This window comes from Xiphias gladius, chromosome 20 (genome assembly GCF_016859285.1).
Source record: "Xiphias gladius isolate SHS-SW01 ecotype Sanya breed wild chromosome 20, ASM1685928v1, whole genome shotgun sequence".
Lineage (NCBI taxonomy): Eukaryota > Metazoa > Chordata > Actinopteri > Istiophoriformes > Xiphiidae > Xiphias > Xiphias gladius.
The window spans coordinates 8,288,773-8,306,698 of record NC_053419.1 but is presented as its reverse complement, the minus strand read 5'-3'; the positions used below and the strand labels follow the sequence as shown (position 1 = coordinate 8,306,698).

The 17,926-nt window shown below is 39.4% G+C and overlaps 1 protein-coding gene across 5 annotated transcripts in view; it reads left to right on the top strand.

Moving 5' to 3' along the window:
• cntfr (ciliary neurotrophic factor receptor) overlaps positions 1-17,926 on the top strand; it is a 227,068-nt gene that overhangs the window by 81,563 nt on the left and 127,579 nt on the right. For 4 of the 5 annotated variants that reach the window (XM_040156591.1, XM_040156592.1, XM_040156593.1 and 1 more), the window contains one exon: positions 9,046-9,127. In XM_040156591.1, coding sequence (XP_040012525.1) covers positions 9,046-9,127 — 82 coding nt within the window. Of the gene's footprint in view, positions 1-9,018; positions 9,128-17,926 lie in introns of those variants that run through there. The other variant, XM_040156590.1, reaches the window with a different exon arrangement.

Genomic DNA, 17,926 nt, shown 5'->3' with positions numbered 1-17,926 from the left:
CACACATTTTGTAGGTTGATTTCCTACCTTCCTGGCTGTCACACGGCAACACAGCGGACACCGAGATCCAATTAGTTGTTGTCATGATTACGTTATCTTTCTGTGGTGATGTGGTTTCATAAAGGCTCAAAAAACTGTACAAAAGAAAAAGTTGAGAAACTTCAAACTTTCAACACAACAAATTTCAGTAAAATCTCGAGAGGGACTATTTAACTTAATTTTGTAAGTTTAGGATTTGAATTCATCCAACTTAGAGTTTTTACTTCTGTGAACTTATTACTAGTTAGAGTAACATATCTCAGAATTTCTACCTCTGTTAATTTACTCTTATTTAAAGTAACTCAGCTCTTGACTAGTACAGAGCTCATTATTTAGCTTCTCACAGAAGTCTTTGTAGTTGTTGATTCTGTGCTAGGGCTGTGCAATATGACCAAAATCTCATATCCCGAAATAGGTAATTTCATATCCATACAACAATATGATATAGCACGTTTTCTGTAAGTTCATTGAATAAATAAATGCAAGATAAATACATGTGGATTTCCTCCTCTACTTGACACTCACAATGTACAGCTTGGCATTGCATACCTTGGGTTTAGTGTTAGCACCAACTCACGAAACCCCTGTTTCTCGACCGTGTAAATTGGGTCCATGTCTTTGCAGGTGGAAGATGCAACGACAGCTGTTATCCCCTTCTGTCTCTGATTCTTCGCCATATGGTGGTTTTTGAGCACTCAACTGTACTTCTGTGGCATTTTTACATTATTTTGAGTAAGTGGTAAAACAGGTTAGGGGTGTTTCAGTCTGTTGTGGGACCGGTCTGTGGCATAATTTGCAAAGTACAGTTTTCTGCTCTGTGTCAGACTTTTCATACCCAAATCAAGTCCATGTGACAGAAGTTTCCCCTTTTTTAGACCTTTTGTGACTCCAAAGGAAGCTGCACAAAGTCTGATAAATTTTCTTAAGTGATGTCACTCAGTGTCAGTTGGGGCTGAAGACAAATAGTTTGAAAATGAAAAGAATCTGGGAGTGTAGAGTTAGAAGGCTACGTTAGCTACATTAGCCACTACTAGCATAACACACCCAAATCTCCCTATGGGGGGCAAAAGGTTTTTTTTTCTTCTTTTCTTTTACTGGGTGTCCTGAGTTTGAAGTTATTATAGGAATTCAATAAAAAATCGGTGGAGTACTCTTTAAAATTTTATACTGAAAGACTGCACGTCACTTTGAGGAAAACATATCATGTTTGGTAGTGTGTAAAGTGCTGCTTTAATCTGTTTTACTTTAATTGGAAGTTAGGTACTGTATTTTTAAAAAATGATTAATGGATTAATAATGAAGAGATGAACTGGTGATGAAAATTATCAGTGGCTGCAGCCCTATCCAAATTTATTTTGTCCTGTTTCAGTGTAGACATAAATAGGTAGGAAAAGCAAGAGCACTAACGTCTGTCAGCAACATATACTTTAAAGTGTGTGTGTGTGTGTGTGTGTGTGTGTGTGTGTGTGTGTGTGTGTGTGTGTGTGTGTGTGTGTGTGTGTGTGTGTGTGTGTGTGTGTGCGCGCGCACGCACGCATTTTATCCACTATGGGTGAGGCTTCAGCTCTGGTTCTGATTAACTCCCTGTAAAAACACCTCTGTTCAGAACATCACAGCCCGTACATCACACTCTTCCTCACACACACACACACACACACATACACACACATGCAGCGCAGCTCCTGGAGGCTCCCTCTTCACCAAGGGGAGTCTACACCCATCACTCAAAGCCTTATAGGCCTTAAGAATGCTGACACACACACGCTCGATCAAACTCACAGACACACACACTCATAGACACACAAAGTGCTCTGTTTTCTTAGCTTTGATACACTTATAGAGTTCAGAGGTGATAGGGCTGGAGGTAACACTGTGTTTTTCCAGAGCTTTCAAACCACCTAAATCTGCCTCCACACACAGAAGGAGGTCCAGATGGCTGGGTGGAGACAAAAACGCTCTCACACACACATATACACACAGTCAAGCAAAAATACAAGGGTAAAGATCCCACACGAGAAGCACTCATTCATGTGCATCAGAGATCTGTTACCTGTCACAAGCATTGGGCTTGTTGATTCACATACAGCCCCAGGCCCTAGCCTACCATATTTAATAGTATTAGGCTTTGATAATAATTCAATTCGGTACAAAAATACCACCCGTAGATTATTAGAGACAGTAACTGGCCAGGATGAGCTCATACAACTGCCCCATGAGGTAGGCAATTTTTGTACTAAGATCATCAGTTACCAGCTGCTTGTGTTGAACTAACACGTCAGATACTGCGGCTATGTGATGTGTGACTTCCACCAGCACCACCGCTGCAGCAGCAGTGCGGTAGGATACATGATACATGGCGGCTGACGTGTTCAGGTCCCCTAAATCTCAGCCAGCTGAGAGCAGTCACATGTGATCAATGGCCAAATTTATCACTCGGAGCCAAGTGCTGTCATCCACATGCGCATGCACGAGCGTGTGTGTTGGCGTGCCCGTGTTGCGTGTTTATGGGCTCGACCCCTGCTACCTCTTGAGACAAAATTGACGTTTTCTTTAGTGAGCAATTATAGCCAGAATGACTGTGAAAAAGGTCACGGCCATCCGACTATCAACGCTCCGCTCCAAATGCCAGCAGTACACATCAGCGCACGTGTAATTGTGTATGCACATGTGTGTGCGGCACCCAAAATGCCAGCAGCCACTCTGTCTATGTAACTTTTGGAGATGCACAATATGCATCTAAAAGGAATATTTCTTTGGTTTTTGATTTTGCGTCCACCCCTACCGATGTAGGTAAAAATACCGTACTTTTGGATTTTATGTATTCACCAGGCAGTCCAACTTCGGGCTGCTGTTTAACACCACACTTTTGAGCCCTACTTATCGTTCATTCTTCATTTTGTAGAGATCTCTCTGTGAACAAAGAGAAAATACCCCCCAAAAATGCTAGTCTACATCTCCTTTTAAAAAAATGTTGCTTTTCTGTTTTTGCCCTGAGGTAGGACAAACATGTCAAAAGTAAGTAAGTTCTGTTCACCGCGGATCTGAGTGGTGCACAGAACAGGGGTATTATTTCTACAGTAGGGATCCTTCTGATATACAAGTGTACCCCCTGGACATGATTCCTTCCCTCAGAGTTTCAAGGTTTTATTTTTCAAGACGACTGAATTAGAATATCCTCCCTGAAAGTACCTGGTGTTTTTCACCCTTTCTTCTTGTCCTAGGCAAGATTTCCTGGTGAATCGCCATTTTTTAAGACTTTATCCCGACTCTTTGTATCCTTTAAAAACTTTTGGATTTAAAGGGACTACACCTTTAGGGGCTCTATGTTTTACTGTAGGTCCAAGAGAAGGTTTGTGTGGCTGCCTGTTCTGTACTCTCTCTGTTTGCCAGATTAGGCAGTGTTTCCCGTTTATGTGCACCGCCCATTTCTCCAGGTGGAGAGTATGGAACTCACTGTCAGTGTGGCTCGGTATATAAAGCAAGCAGGCAGGGAAAGGTGTGACTTTACAGACTTTTAAGGTCCTCTATGGTGCCAAACACACAGGTTTCAGCATCTTAAAAACAGCCCGCCCCCGGCTTCATCCCTGCTGCATCATATGTAGGTTTAGATTGCCTGAATGATCCATAAATCTCAATTCAGCACACACCCCTTGTTTTGACTCTTTGCTCTTAACATTTTGTCAGAGCACATGTTACTCACATGATGGATATCTTTCCTGCTGATGGTCTTCTGAGCAACACTTTGAGTCAGCTATTGTTAGCTTCTCCTGTAAATTTGATAGCTATGGTTGATGTTCCTGAGGGCTGTAAATGCAACGCTCTTGCTATAAATCAGAGAGCTCATTTATTACCCAGGAGAAGGCTTCTCTTTATTTTCTCTGCAGACACATTTGTAATGAACTGTTCTATTTCGGACAGTTTGCTGACAAGGGGAATGTGGCTGTTTTTTGTTTTTGAGAGAAAGAAACAGATAGACTAAAAGTTTATGTATATGTGTTTGTTACATCTATGCTTTAGTCTGGCTGAACCTATGACTGTTAGTGGACACAAAGTAGTTATTACAAGGGACAAACCTCCAACCTTTCCCATTACAGGATGTTGTCTTTTGCCATTTGTCCTGTGTACCTGTGTGATTTTGGACGTTTCACATTTTGAATGAAAAAAGACCAAAGAAAGGAAGAGAGAGTTCATATGTGCATTTCATTAAGAGAAGGATGCCTTATGTTTTCACACACACACACACACACACACACACACACACACACACACACACACACACACACACACGCACACACCCCTGGCCCGCCTAGTGTATTTCCCTCCTGGCTTTCCAATTTAAATGCAAATGTTCCAAAATCGGACTCCACAAAGACGCAGAGGCAAAAATCATTTGACACAGCGATGAATTATATATTTTAATTAAGCAGCCAAAAGAATCACGCCTATTCAGCCCTTTCCCCTCCAATAAGAAATGAATAAATAAATATGGAAGACGGGAAGAAGAGGGAATAAATGGGAGGGTCAGGGGAGGGGGTGGGGGTAAAGGGAGGAGGGTTTGTATTGAGTTTGTGTGATTTCAGCACTAACCGCCCGTGGGCTATCATTATGTGAGCGATCTGAAGCTGTCAGATTTCAAAACTGTATTGTTTGCTGATAGACGGGCTAAATACCCCCACAGTTTCAGGCACACACACACTAGAGCGTTTGCACCCAGAGGATCCCGAAAGCATATGCACAGACACACACAAAACACACACGCACACAAACACACTATTTGGGGTTTTGATGGACAAACCAGCACTTAGAAAATGAAGAGCAGAGATGGGGATTGTGATGCTCTGACAAGGGATGCAATTTTAATTTCACCCCCTGTCACTCTCCTCAATATCTGCTCAGATGAAATACATATGAACTGCCAATCACTCACACATACAAATAGACACAAAAGCGCACACACGTAAATACAAGCTTTCTCTCAATCACATGCATCCATGTAAACTTTCACTTACTATTTCCATCTTTCAAAGTTTCCCACCTTCCTTAAAAATGAGAGAAGTGAACTTAAGTTGCAGTATTAGTTAAAAGTTACCTAATGAGATTTGGAAATGTAAAGTTAAGTTAACTGAACTTGAGAAAAGAAGATCAACAAATGGAAGATATTAAGTTTTAATGAATTCAATCACACTTAAAGTAATTGTTACAAACAGATTTCTTTTCCTTTCACATTTTCTCAGGCTAAAGAGTCAGTTCTCCATGTGAAGAACTTACAGCTACAACATTTTGAACCAAGGTCTTCACAAAGACTAAATGCAAGGCTGCTCCCCGTGACTTTGTTAATTATAAATGTTGGTGGGTAGGGAATGAATTCAATACTGACCCCCATCGTGGTTTGGATTGTTTCCATTATTGTGAGAAGAAACAACCATGACTTATCTTCAGATGTATTAATGATACACATCAAGTTTCCATTGTATCTGTTTTCTTCACACTACAAAAGAGAGGAGTCTCTGGAGAGGTTTCACCCTGAAAGAATGAATAATAGGAAGTCTAATATGGTGGTGACGTTTCTCTAATTTCATGAGTTGAGTGAACTCTCAGCAGTGTATTCATTCAACTTATTATAAAACAAACTTTAAGTCAGAACAACTCTTGATTTTAAGTTCTGAAAACTAAAAAATTACAAATGTTTACATTGAATTAACTTGAAATTGATAAAAACTTATAGATTTACACTAAGTTAATGAGAAAAGATACGATGATTCCATTAAATTCATGTAAAGTGTTTCACAATGTAGAAGTGAATACTGGCAATTAAGATCCTAGTATTTCATGGGAATTCACATGTAAATCTACATAAAAAGAGCATTATATGTGATGTATGATGAAACAAACCTTAATAGCAATATCAAGGGATTGTTGCAGCTAAAAACTAAATGCCGTCATTACGATAATATAACTGGACCAACTTTTCACTTAGGGAAGAGTTTCGCCCCTTTTACTTTTAATGCAGTAAAAACAATATGAGATGCATATTAAATAAGTGTGATTAAAGCAGAGTGCAACACCAGTAAATTTTAACTATGCAAATTAGAGTGCGGGGCAGCATTCAACAGGTGGAGCAGCATGTGCAGAAGATAGCTGAAACGTTACAGCTAAACATGTGACAACAATGCTCCCGTGCCTCAAACGACCAAAACAACTGGTCAACATTTTCCACAGTTTAGAGATTGAAATCAAATGTAATTTATGGTGAGAAGAAATTATCACGGGGAGATTACAGAATATGTTGTAAAGACAGAATAAAAACCAATTAGCTTATAGTTGTTTATTCATCAATATCAAAAAATGTACTCATCTACATTATAGCACATTCCTATCGTCATGGAAAAGCTGTGCATTCGCATGGAAACAGGTGGGTGAGGAATGCATCAACTGCCTCAGTATCCATGGTGATGTTTCCTACTTATATAATGGTGGAAGTGTATTTCCCAGTTTACCAGTTTATTTGTACATTGGTTCCCCCTGTAATACTGAGGGCCCTTCCTGCGGAGTGGTGACACTCTGGACTGTAGTGGTAGTGGATCGAATCTGGGATATGATCATGATCCAACTGGAGTGGCCAAATACGGACACGCTACAACATTGGGCAGCACTGGCAACGTGCGCTCTGTTGACTCCAGCATTTCTTGTGATTTTTCGTAATTGTCAGAAAGTGTGTTGCAGGGACTTTCTTCAGTGCAGCTATCTTAATGATTTCTAATAACTTTCATCTAATCACTTTGTGTTGATTAGACAAGAGTAAATAAATTACACCTGATTTGTTATTTGAAAACCCGACTTGTTTAATGAATAAATAATTGAGGTGTGAAAGTTTTATTTATTGTTATTGCTTTTTTTGCAGACACAATTGTTTTTGTAATTTAAGTAAACCTTTGTTTGATCTTCACTGTAATAAGCTGTTTGAGTGTTAAAGCTTTTCTTTTCAAACCCCATTAGTTTGGTCGTTAGTAAAAAAAGAAATTCCCTACCGTGTGTGTAATGCATTTGACTGTTTTATTGCACTTTGACATTTTAGTCCGACTGTAAAAGCTTTTCATGTTCCTGAATGTCACTCAGCAATACTTGCAGATACGTTTCTTTCTTTGTAAGATGCTTAAACATGGTGTAGCGGTGTTCTGTTCAGCCTTAACAAAGAGAGACAGAGGGAGTGAAGGATATGATATGTAGGAGGGAAAATGAGACATACATAGTGAAGTGGGTGAGAAAGACTGAGAGTGACATTGTAAAAGAAGAGAAGTGGAAAAGAGAATCAAGAGGAAGAATAAAGGGAAAAAACAGCTGAAGCTAAACACAGAGCAAGAGGTAATGTGAGATGACAGTGGTTTGTAACAGCTGGAGTCCTGCATCAAAAGAACAAGGAAATTCACTCTCCTTCCTTTGCCTCTGTTTAGAGTGCTCACTTTGTTCTCCGCACGCAGACACACACACCTTACTCACAGCAAGCCTCAGCAGCAAGGAGACCCTTACACAACCTCTGTCTGTAAGAGAGCCAACTATCTCTTCTCTCTGAACAGTGGAGAGGGGATGGGAAAGAGAGAAGAGGGGGGCCACATTTTAATGGGAGGATCTGGGTTCAAGCTACCTTGTTGGCAGGCATCTGCCCGAGTGACCTTGAGCAGGATGGTGAATTCACACAAGCTCCAGTGGTGTAGTTTTGTTGTAGCCGACCCCGTCCTCTGACCCCACATCTTGTGTGTTTAAGGCAAAACTTTTAAGGGGAAGTTACATGATGTACTGGGTGGAACAAATAACAAGCAAACCGAAAAGAAAAAAATATTCATCATGTAACTACTTCTGAAATCCCAGATTAATACCACTCTCATGTCTGTATGATAAATATGAAACCTACTGCAACTGGTTCAGACCAAGATTTATTCATGCCAGGTCAGTCCTGATGTTTTGAAAAACTGACAGCCCTATCTGGCACATAACCCCCCATTGTTTTTACACTTTGATTTTTGTACGGAATAAACAAACAACATGGGTTAGTAGGTGCTGTTAGGCGATTATGTTATCTTAAGGCAGAGCCAAGATAGCTGCTCCCCCTGTCTCCGCCCCTTTGTGCTAAGCTAAGTTAGCCAGCTGTTCAAAGTAGCTTCATATTTAGCGTGCAGATATGACAGTGGTATCAATCTCCTCATCTTACTCTGGGCAAGACAGTGAAATAAGCACATTTCTCAAAACGTCCTTTTTTTTCCTTTACCTAACCAGATATGTTCTTTAAATTAGACATCTTCATTGGTGTTGGCGAGAAAATTTGTTAATATGCCAAAATGATGAATTTGTCAAAATTTTAAAACATTAAAGGAACGGATGTTTAAACAGGAAGAAGATAAAGAAAGGACTGCTAGACTAAAGGGAAGTAAAGAAAACCAAAAGAGACAAAGGCATTGAAGCATGAAAAAGTGAAATAGGAGAAAACCCTTCAGGTCCTCCACCCTACATCACATTTTCTAAACAAATACGTGAATATTAAAACTGAGGTCATAAACTTTGTACATCAGGCAACAACAGGGCCATGGGATGCCTTGTTGTTTTACATGAAAGCAGTGTGTTTGTCTATGGTGTGCTATGCCTTTAAGAGCTGATGGCCATAGCCCATCCCAGGGAGTATGGACCCATTAGACTGATGAACAGTCGGGGGGTGGGGTGGGGGGGTTCTGTTTTAGAAATCCCTTTTTTAAATATAGGAGTTTAATGACTAACAAGGAAATAGCAAAGGACAAAAAAAAAAAACCCACTTCAGGGACTATAATAGTGAAACGAGATAAAGAGACACTGAGAGGTTGAGAGGACAGGAAGCAGCTATCTCTCCATCTCTTACATGGTGTTTTAAGTGTCTAGTGGTCTGTCAGTCAGTCAGGACGACAGGTGGACACACTCACTCGCCGGCTCTCTGTCTCTCTCGTGGTCACGCTGATGACTTTGCTTTGTGTGTGTCTCCAGATGGCAAACCTTGTGACATCGTTGTGCTGTGTAGTTCTGGCCGCAGTGGTGGTAGCCTACGCTCAGAGACGCAGTCAGCTTGGTGAGTATGCATTTTATCTTCATTACAATGCTCCTCCTCTACGCTGCGGTCCATCTCTGCTTCTCCTTATTTTATTTTGTCTGTTCAACCCAAGTGGGACAGTTTGACTTTAATTTATTCTGCTTTGCTCTTCTCTCCCTCTCATCTTTACTGTACTCCACAGTGCTCTACTTTGCTCCACTCTACTGTATTATTTCTACTCTCTCTCTTCTAGTCTTTGCTGCACTACTCTAGTGGGTGCTACTGATGCTCTACAACATTCTGCTGTACTTTTTTCAACTTCTCTCAACTCTTTTTTTTACTCTACTTAAATCACTTAATCTCTTCTATACTCAGATATCCTTCTGTCTGCTGTAATTAAATGTTTTCTGCTTGTATAATATGGTAATGTTGTTTTATCATACTGACAAAGCCAGTCATCTTACTTTTTTGTATAAACTCGATTTCATGCATCTTGAGCTCATTTTAAAAAAATGCTATGCTCATTTTCATTTTGCTTTTGTTGTTTTTATTGTGATTTAGTCGACCGCTTGTGGAGTTAGGGTAATAATTGCTGTATGGTTCTCGATGTTAGCTATTATTTTGGTGTGTGTGATTGGCCAGTTTGAGCTCCAGTAGCTGTTTATTCACAGTGAGGCCAAAGATGCAGCAGTAAAAGAGTAAATTATACCTGTGAGAAAGCTTAGGGGTAATTCACTTCCTCAATCAAAAACAGAGAAGCTGGTCATGCCTCACTGCATGGTGCTAATATTTTGGCCACATCGCCAAGGCTACCCCCATAACAAATAAGGATTTAACAAAGAAGCCAGTCAGGTCAACTGATGATCATGAGCATGTTTCAAATGATTTGTGTGCTATGGTTTTGAGGGAGAAAAGGGAAGCTGAATAGACCTACATAATGCAGTGACTGCTCTTCTGAGAGTTCACATAGGATGCATGGCCATAAAATGGCAGTGTGTGTAAATTGTTTTGGTGTGTGTGTGTGTGTGTGTGTGTGTGTGTGTGTGTGTGTGTGTGTGTGTGTGTGTGTGTTTAACTGTGTGTGTGTGTGTGTGTGTGTGTGTGTGTGTGTGTGTGTGTGTGTGTTTAACTGTGTTTAACAGGGGACTCAATATGTCACTTGACTTTTAGCGAAGAGTGGCCTTGTCTTATTAGCCAATGAGTTGGGTGGTTTAAGTCAGCTCTCCCAAAGAAAGGGTTTAAAGAAGTCAGCAAGTCCCCTGTTACGCACACTATGTCACGAGGGTCACACACACAAGCACATTCACGCATTAACTGAGCAGAAATAGTTTAGGAAATAGCAATGTTGTCTTTGGGGAATGTACCGACGAACCACAATATTTAAACCAGTTACTGGTTTTAATGTTTTGGCTGAATGGTGTGTGTGTGTGTGTGTGTGTGTGTGTGTGTGTGTGTGTGTGTGTGTGTGTGTGTGTGTGTGTGTGTGTGTGTGTGAATGTGTGTATGTATTTATGTATACATATATGAGTACATGTATACATGTATACATACATGTATGTATATATACATACATGTATGTATGTATGTATATATATATGTGTATATATATGTGTATATATATATATATATGTGTGTGTGTATATATATGTGTATATATATATGTATATGTATATATATATGTATATGTATGTATATATGAATGTATATGAATATGTATATATGTACGTGTGTACATATGTATATACATATGTATTTATATAGTAGGAGAAAATAGAGAAACGATGGTAGGAAATGGAAACAGACAGGCAGACAGAATGAAAAGGAAACTCAGTTAATATTTGATTGGAAATAGTTTAGATTAGAGCACTGGGAAAATTAGAGCTGTGACCCAAACAGTGCTGTTTGTGTGAAAGGTGAAACCACTGCTTTTTCTTTCTCCCTTATTTTATTTTAATACAACTTATTTCTTTAAAAAAAATCATTTAAAATAAGACTTACACTTTTTACACAAAACTGACTTCATTGCCTAATATATACAATGTTACATTTACAATTCTTTTCAGTACAAAATTTAGCTGTATTGTACTGATCAGTTTTTACCTATTTTTAGTTTTTGTGCTATTCAGAAAAACAGAAAAAAGACAGAGAGAGCAAGCAAAGTAAAGAAAGAAAAAGGTGAAAAGGTAGCACTTCGGGGAATAACAGATATGGATAGAGTGAGGAATGAATAACATGAATAGAAGAAAGAGAGTTGTCAGTTCTGTCTTTTGGAAGAACTGTGTGTGTGTGTGTGTGTGTGTATGTGTGAGTGAATGAGCACTATAGTGTAGCTGTCACTGTCTACCATTTGCAATTGTTTTTCATGCTACATAGAATTGGCTGCCACCTGCACACACACACATGCAACATGAATGCACATACCTATACACACGTAAAAAATACGGTAAAACACACAAATACCTATACATGTAAAGCCATCATAACACAATGTATAACCACATAACATTGATAGGATTGCCAGTTGTACCTTTGCCCCAGATATCATACACACAGAAACACACACACACACACACACACGCAAATATATGAAGGGCTTATACTCACACATATACACATCTGTCTGTCTTGGAAAGTGCCTTGTTTCTCTGACAAATTGCTAGCCAGTTTGATTGACAGGAATCCCCAGGGTATACCCCACTTGGCAGAGAGCATAACACACACTCATACACACACACGTACGCACGCGCACACACACATGCACACTTGCGCTCGTAAGAACATTGACTAATGCATGTGCACACACATATACATATTCAGTACAAAGGGATAGAATGGGGAAGAACTCTGACTCAATTTGTACAAAATGCACATACATAGGAAAGCACACACCGTCTTTACGTGTACCTATAGGTGTGTGTGAGGATTTGATTAATATTAGAAAGCTGTGTCAAGTAAATTTTGGCCATATTCCATGCTTTCATTCAAAGATTCATTTAAATATCTTTAAAAACCAAATGTGATTATGAATTCAGTAATAATCAGTGTAAGTGGCTGCGATGAGACCAAAGAGTATCTTGAAATATTTTTGTGCTGCTGATGTTCTTTATCAAAACATATTTGAAAAGAAGGCTCAGGAAAATAAACATATAAAAACAATTTTACCTCTCTTAGATTTTTAGATCGGAACAAAGTTTTGTTTTGTTTTTTTTTCTTTTAAAAACAAGGAGAACAAATAAAATAATTAAATATACTACATAAATGGATTCGCATTAGTTATGAAAATCAAAATAATGTCTCAAAAGCTACATCTGATGTAGCCAGGTATTTCATGGAAAAATGTCACCGGATGTCATTTGTAGTATATTTCCACCAATACTGCATAATTTCTTCAGCAACAAGACCCCCCCCAAGAATAATTTTTTTTTTCTGATACTAAGGAAATATCATGGAGTGTGCCATCTCCATTCAGCTTTTGTAACGTGATTAATGTCTACTCACAATCTCTTAATGAAACATCACTTTAAAAAACAAAGGAAATAAAAAATTGTGGAAAGCTGTAAATGTACAGAGGGAAAATGAGTGAGACCCAGAGGTCATGCCAATTAAGCTTTACTCCAGCAAGCCTTAGCAACTTGAATTTGATTTTTGATTGCCAGTGAAAAAACGGACGATGAGATTGTTTAGAGGTATTGGGTTGGTAGGGCAGATATAGCAAAAGACATGAGAGAAGAACAGATCAGATGACAGATGAAGAAATGAGAGTGAGAACGTGGGAGACGCAGATTCAGAGAGGTTGCAATGCTGATAGCAGTCAGTTATTCAGACTGTTTTTTATGGTATATTACTCATACACATATACACACATAATCCGTGTTATACATATGAAAACATGAAACATTGCTTTAGCCTCAGAATAAACTGAAATGACAATTCAAGCCAATAGTAAAGAGAGTACCTGTTGACTGAATTCTTTGAATTCTTACAGCTTTTAGCATCTATGTTAACAACTATTTCCCTGCTGTCCTTAAGCAAGATACTGAATGTCCAACTAGTACCAGACATGCTGTGCTGTTCTGCTGACCCTGACCTCTGAACCTTTGTGTGGTCAAGGAGGAGGGGAAGAGGATAAAATCTTTTCACATCACAGCTTCACATATGTTGCTTTAAATTTGTTCATCCATCCATCCGTTCATGCATTCATTCATCTGTTTTCCTATTTCACCCTGAACTGGAAAACACGTATAGACAAACAAACACATACAAATAGAGGTTCTCACGAGTACACAAGGTTCCTAAAGAAGACCCAACCCGGAACCTGTTTTGGGTTGAGTCCAGTTATATTCACTCTAACTGAGGCCACATAGAACCATATTCTGGTAGAACCACAATCATATTGTCATGGGTCCATGTACAAACATGCCTAATGACCAAGTGGATCCAACCAGACTCACTATCATCTCTGATCATATGGTACTTCTTGTTTTAGGAATTTGTCTCTATGACTTTACATTCACATGGCTCCTCATGCCACTAACAGTGTCCAACCTCATTTTGGACCAGTTCTGACTGTCCCCTTTCAGATTTGATCTTTTTGCACATTGGTTTTGGGCAGTTTTTCCATGCTTTTATTTTGATCAGGTAGACTTGGGAAGATCTCTGAAACACATTCACAATCATTGACAATTGCAAACTGTAAAATTAGGTACGCAAAGCAATACCCAGGAGGTGAATGCATTATTTGGTGTTTTGATTATGATGGATTTACTCACCAACTGATGACTTGGGCTATGAAAAAAGAGAATCCCTGCTTATGGTACATCTTCACACATAGACAAAGTTAAAAACTGAATTTTCAAATGAAACAAAACACATTAGTCATGGCTGCTCCGGATGTCTCTGTTTCTTCCAGATTATTCCATTTCAGCATTGATACCATCACTCACATTAGATACAAAGTGAATCCTCTCAAGCATGGAGAACCTGAAGATTGATCACTTCCATGGTTAAAATGAGCCTTATTTTCTCTTGCTGTTTGTCTTGATCTCTTTTTGTCTCTTTATTTTCACTGACTCCTCGTTCACCCTTCTCTCTCTGTGTATTTCGTCTGCATTTCTTATTCTAATCCTGAGATACACCGGAAAGTCCTTAGTCAAAGCAATGCAATACCATTAATGGGGTGCCTAACACAGTAAATACTGAGAACAAGCACTACAGGAATGTCAATGACCAAAGTACAAGAACACCCAATAGAAAATGAAGGAAGGGAGTGAAATGAATTAAGAAAATCAAATACAGGATGAGAAAAATATGGTGCAATGGAGATTTAATGAGTTTGAGTGAATTTTGTATTTCGTTTTTAATGAACGCAACAGTGCAGTTACATCTGCCACCCCACATACGCCACTGCCTTGTAATCTGTAAGTGTACGTGTGTGTGTGTGTGTGTGTGTGTGTGTGTGTGTGTGTGTATGTGTGAGTGAGAGAGGGAGAGATTGTTCGTGACTGTGGTGACATCATGCTGTTGACTGAGAGAGCATGTTATTTATTGGAGTCCATATCCCGATTGAGAGACGAATATGTCCACTCATATTCATTCCCTCCATCTTTCCCTCTCCTTCTCTCTATGTTTTCATGCCTCCCTATTTCCCCTCCAACCTCCTCTCTCGCTGACTTAACACTTCATCCACACCTGTTGCCCTCTCATTTTTTCTTCATTTTTGCCATCCTTCTCTTCTCTCCTCATCTCTTTAAATTCTGTATATCACTCCCTCTCACTGGATCTTTCTTTCCTATCACTCCATTTCTGTGTCCACCTCCTCCTCTCCCATCCCTCAATCCATCACACAAATGGTCAGCAGCAGATATATCGGCCATGACATCATTTGCTGCTGATGCTACACTACTGTCACTAAATGTTTTTGTGTGTTTCGTCTCTGCCCTTTGCTGAGCTTCTTTACCTCACATTGATTCCATCTAATTACTATGGACAGAGGAGAGAGAGCGGAACCGAGACAGAGATCAGGAAACGGATTGGAACAGGGAAAGGGAGACAGCAGGAGAGTAAGCAGTTAACTCTCGCACTAATTCCATGGTGTTACAGTGGTCGAAACTGTGTTTATTTCTTGAGGATTTGATACGTGCTGCTATGACTTTCCAACATGCCTGGGCATACGCTTTGCTACACTACAGCCTTATTTAGCCATACCCTTTTGAATTGATCATGTTAAATGTTCAAATTAAATTAATTTGTGTGATTTTTTAACCCCCCAATCATTCATGACAGTTGAGTCTAATCTAATTCATGTGCATGTGCACATGCTCATGGGCAGATGTAATTAGCATTAGTAGCTAGGACTCCAAAAGCAGGATGTCACATGGAAAACACTCAGTATTAGATCGATTTCTGGGATAGGAATGCATCTTTAAAGGTAATTATTTATTTTTAATTCTTTAAACCCAGTCTATACAGACTGTGAGTATATTTATTTACTCTAGCTTATAGTCTAAATATAAATGGTGGATATCATTAGGAAGTAATTTTAGGTACTATCCTTACTGTGACTATGTAGCTTTTTCATGTACTGAGTTTTCAAGTATTCCAATTGCATGTGCAACAGTAGCAAAGTGGCCTACCATTCTGCTTTTTTAGTCGAGTCACGACATTCAAGTGATTTTCATAACAAAATAGAAGAAATAGCATAAAAGACATGGAAAAAAAATCTTGCATGACCATGTACATTCACCAGGCCTAACTGTCCGTAAGTATAGAGTAAAAAAAAAATCAGCACAAGTAAGGCAAATTATTAGGTTTTAAAGACACAATAAGAGAGGTTGGACTATTAAGTTCACAGACGTGATTTGCAGCATGTTGGCCAAACTAAAAGCTCTCACAATGAAAGCACTTGAAATATTAGCTAATGTTTGTCATTTGTGTGTCTGTGCAATTTTTAGAAGTACATAAGACAAATCTAGACAGCAAAATGTGATCCACTATTTATGGGATTCAACCAAACTCTGATGTGTCAGAAAACAAAACAAAAAATAAACAAGACAGCTACTGTAAATAACTAAATAAGCACAAAATTGATATCTGTGTGTAGTGTTTGCCTGTATATGTAAGCCATGTATAGGATGTGCCGGCAGGGAACCTGCTACTCATTATCCTGAGTAGCACTCAGTCTAATCAGTGTTCCCTGTTTAGCACACTGTTTGTATTAAATTCAAGATGGAGCTCAACCAGTTGATTGACTGACTGGATTGGCAGATGGATTACCGTCTGACTGACTGGATGATTGGCAGGGAGGCGGAGTAAGGGAATACTAATCCCGTTCATTTGGGGCTTTGAAATGCGGAAAATAAAGAAAACATGTCCATGATGTTGCCAAAAGGAAGAAGCAAAAGCAGACCAATGCCCCCCCTCAAAAAAAAAAATTATAATATTACATTTTTTGTTCAGTATTCTGTGCCTCAAATCATTTTAAAGATACGGAGCATAAGCACCCAATTGTGTGCATATTTTACAGTAATTAACACCATTATGAGAACCACTGCAATCCTCAGAGACTTTGTTTCATACTTGATATGAGGAGATGACCAGTTGATTACATTAGTGGCTGGCTTGGTGGAAAAAAAAAAAAAAAAAACAGATTAGGCAACAAGTTGGCTGACAAATTTCGCACAACATAACAGTATTGCATCCCTACTAGAGGACATGCAGGCAGGCAGACTAGCTGGCCAACTGAGTGCCTTTCTGAGAAGATATAGCAGCAGACAGAGTGGTTGATTGACACTGATACAGAGGTTATGTTATTGTATTTTAATTGGCTGGCTAGTTTATGTTACTCAGTGTTTAACAGAAGAGTGGTTGGGGGTATTATGAAGAGGGAAAGAAAGGATAATAATTTGTATATATAAATTTGAGTGCTAATGCAATACACTTTAAGTGGCATGTTTGAGGGAGGAGAAAGGAGGAAAATGTTGTAATAAAAGCTACAGAGAGAGACCGGGAGCTTTATCAGCATAGGAAAAGACAGCGTATCAAAAGGGTTCTTCTGTTGAAACAAGAACAAATACTGAGAGGTAAAGAAAAGAGAAGCTGGCTCTAACATCATAGTTTGTGAGTTTGTATGTACATACATAGGCATGTGTGGTGGGAACAGGGCCTCCATTAAGACATGAAAAATTTAGCTGTATGAAATTTTATGCTGTTCATCCTTTACAAAGATATACACATAAACATACAAACCTACAGTACGTTGTTTCATAGTGAGCTCAGGTTCCCGCTTGGCATCATAAACCTATATCAGGCAAACACTCACACACTTCACACATTTTCTGTCACTTATCTGAGGCTGGGTCGCCATGGCAGCAGGCTAAGCACGTTAGTCCAGATGTCCTATTCCCCAGCAGCATTTTCCAGCTCCTCCTGGGGGATCCCAAGGCGTTCCCAGTCCAGATGAGATATATAATCCCTCCAGCATTTTCTGGGTCTACACTCGGGCCTCTTACCAGTTGGGCGTGTCCAGAAAACTTCCAATGGAGGGCGCCCAGAGGGAATCCTGATCAGATGCCTGAACCACCTAGACTGGCTCATTTTTAAGCCAAGGAGCAGCGAGTGTACTCCGAGCTGCTTCCAGATGTCTGAGCTCCTTACCCTGTCACTAAGGGTGAGCTCAGACACTTTCTGGAGAAAACAAATTTTGGCTGCTTGTATTCACAATCTCATTCTTTCGGTCACTACCCAAAGCTCATGACCATAGGTGAGGGTTGGAACATAGATCGACTGGTAAGTCGAAAGCTTTGCCGTTCGGCCCAGCTCCCTCTTCACCACAACGGTCTG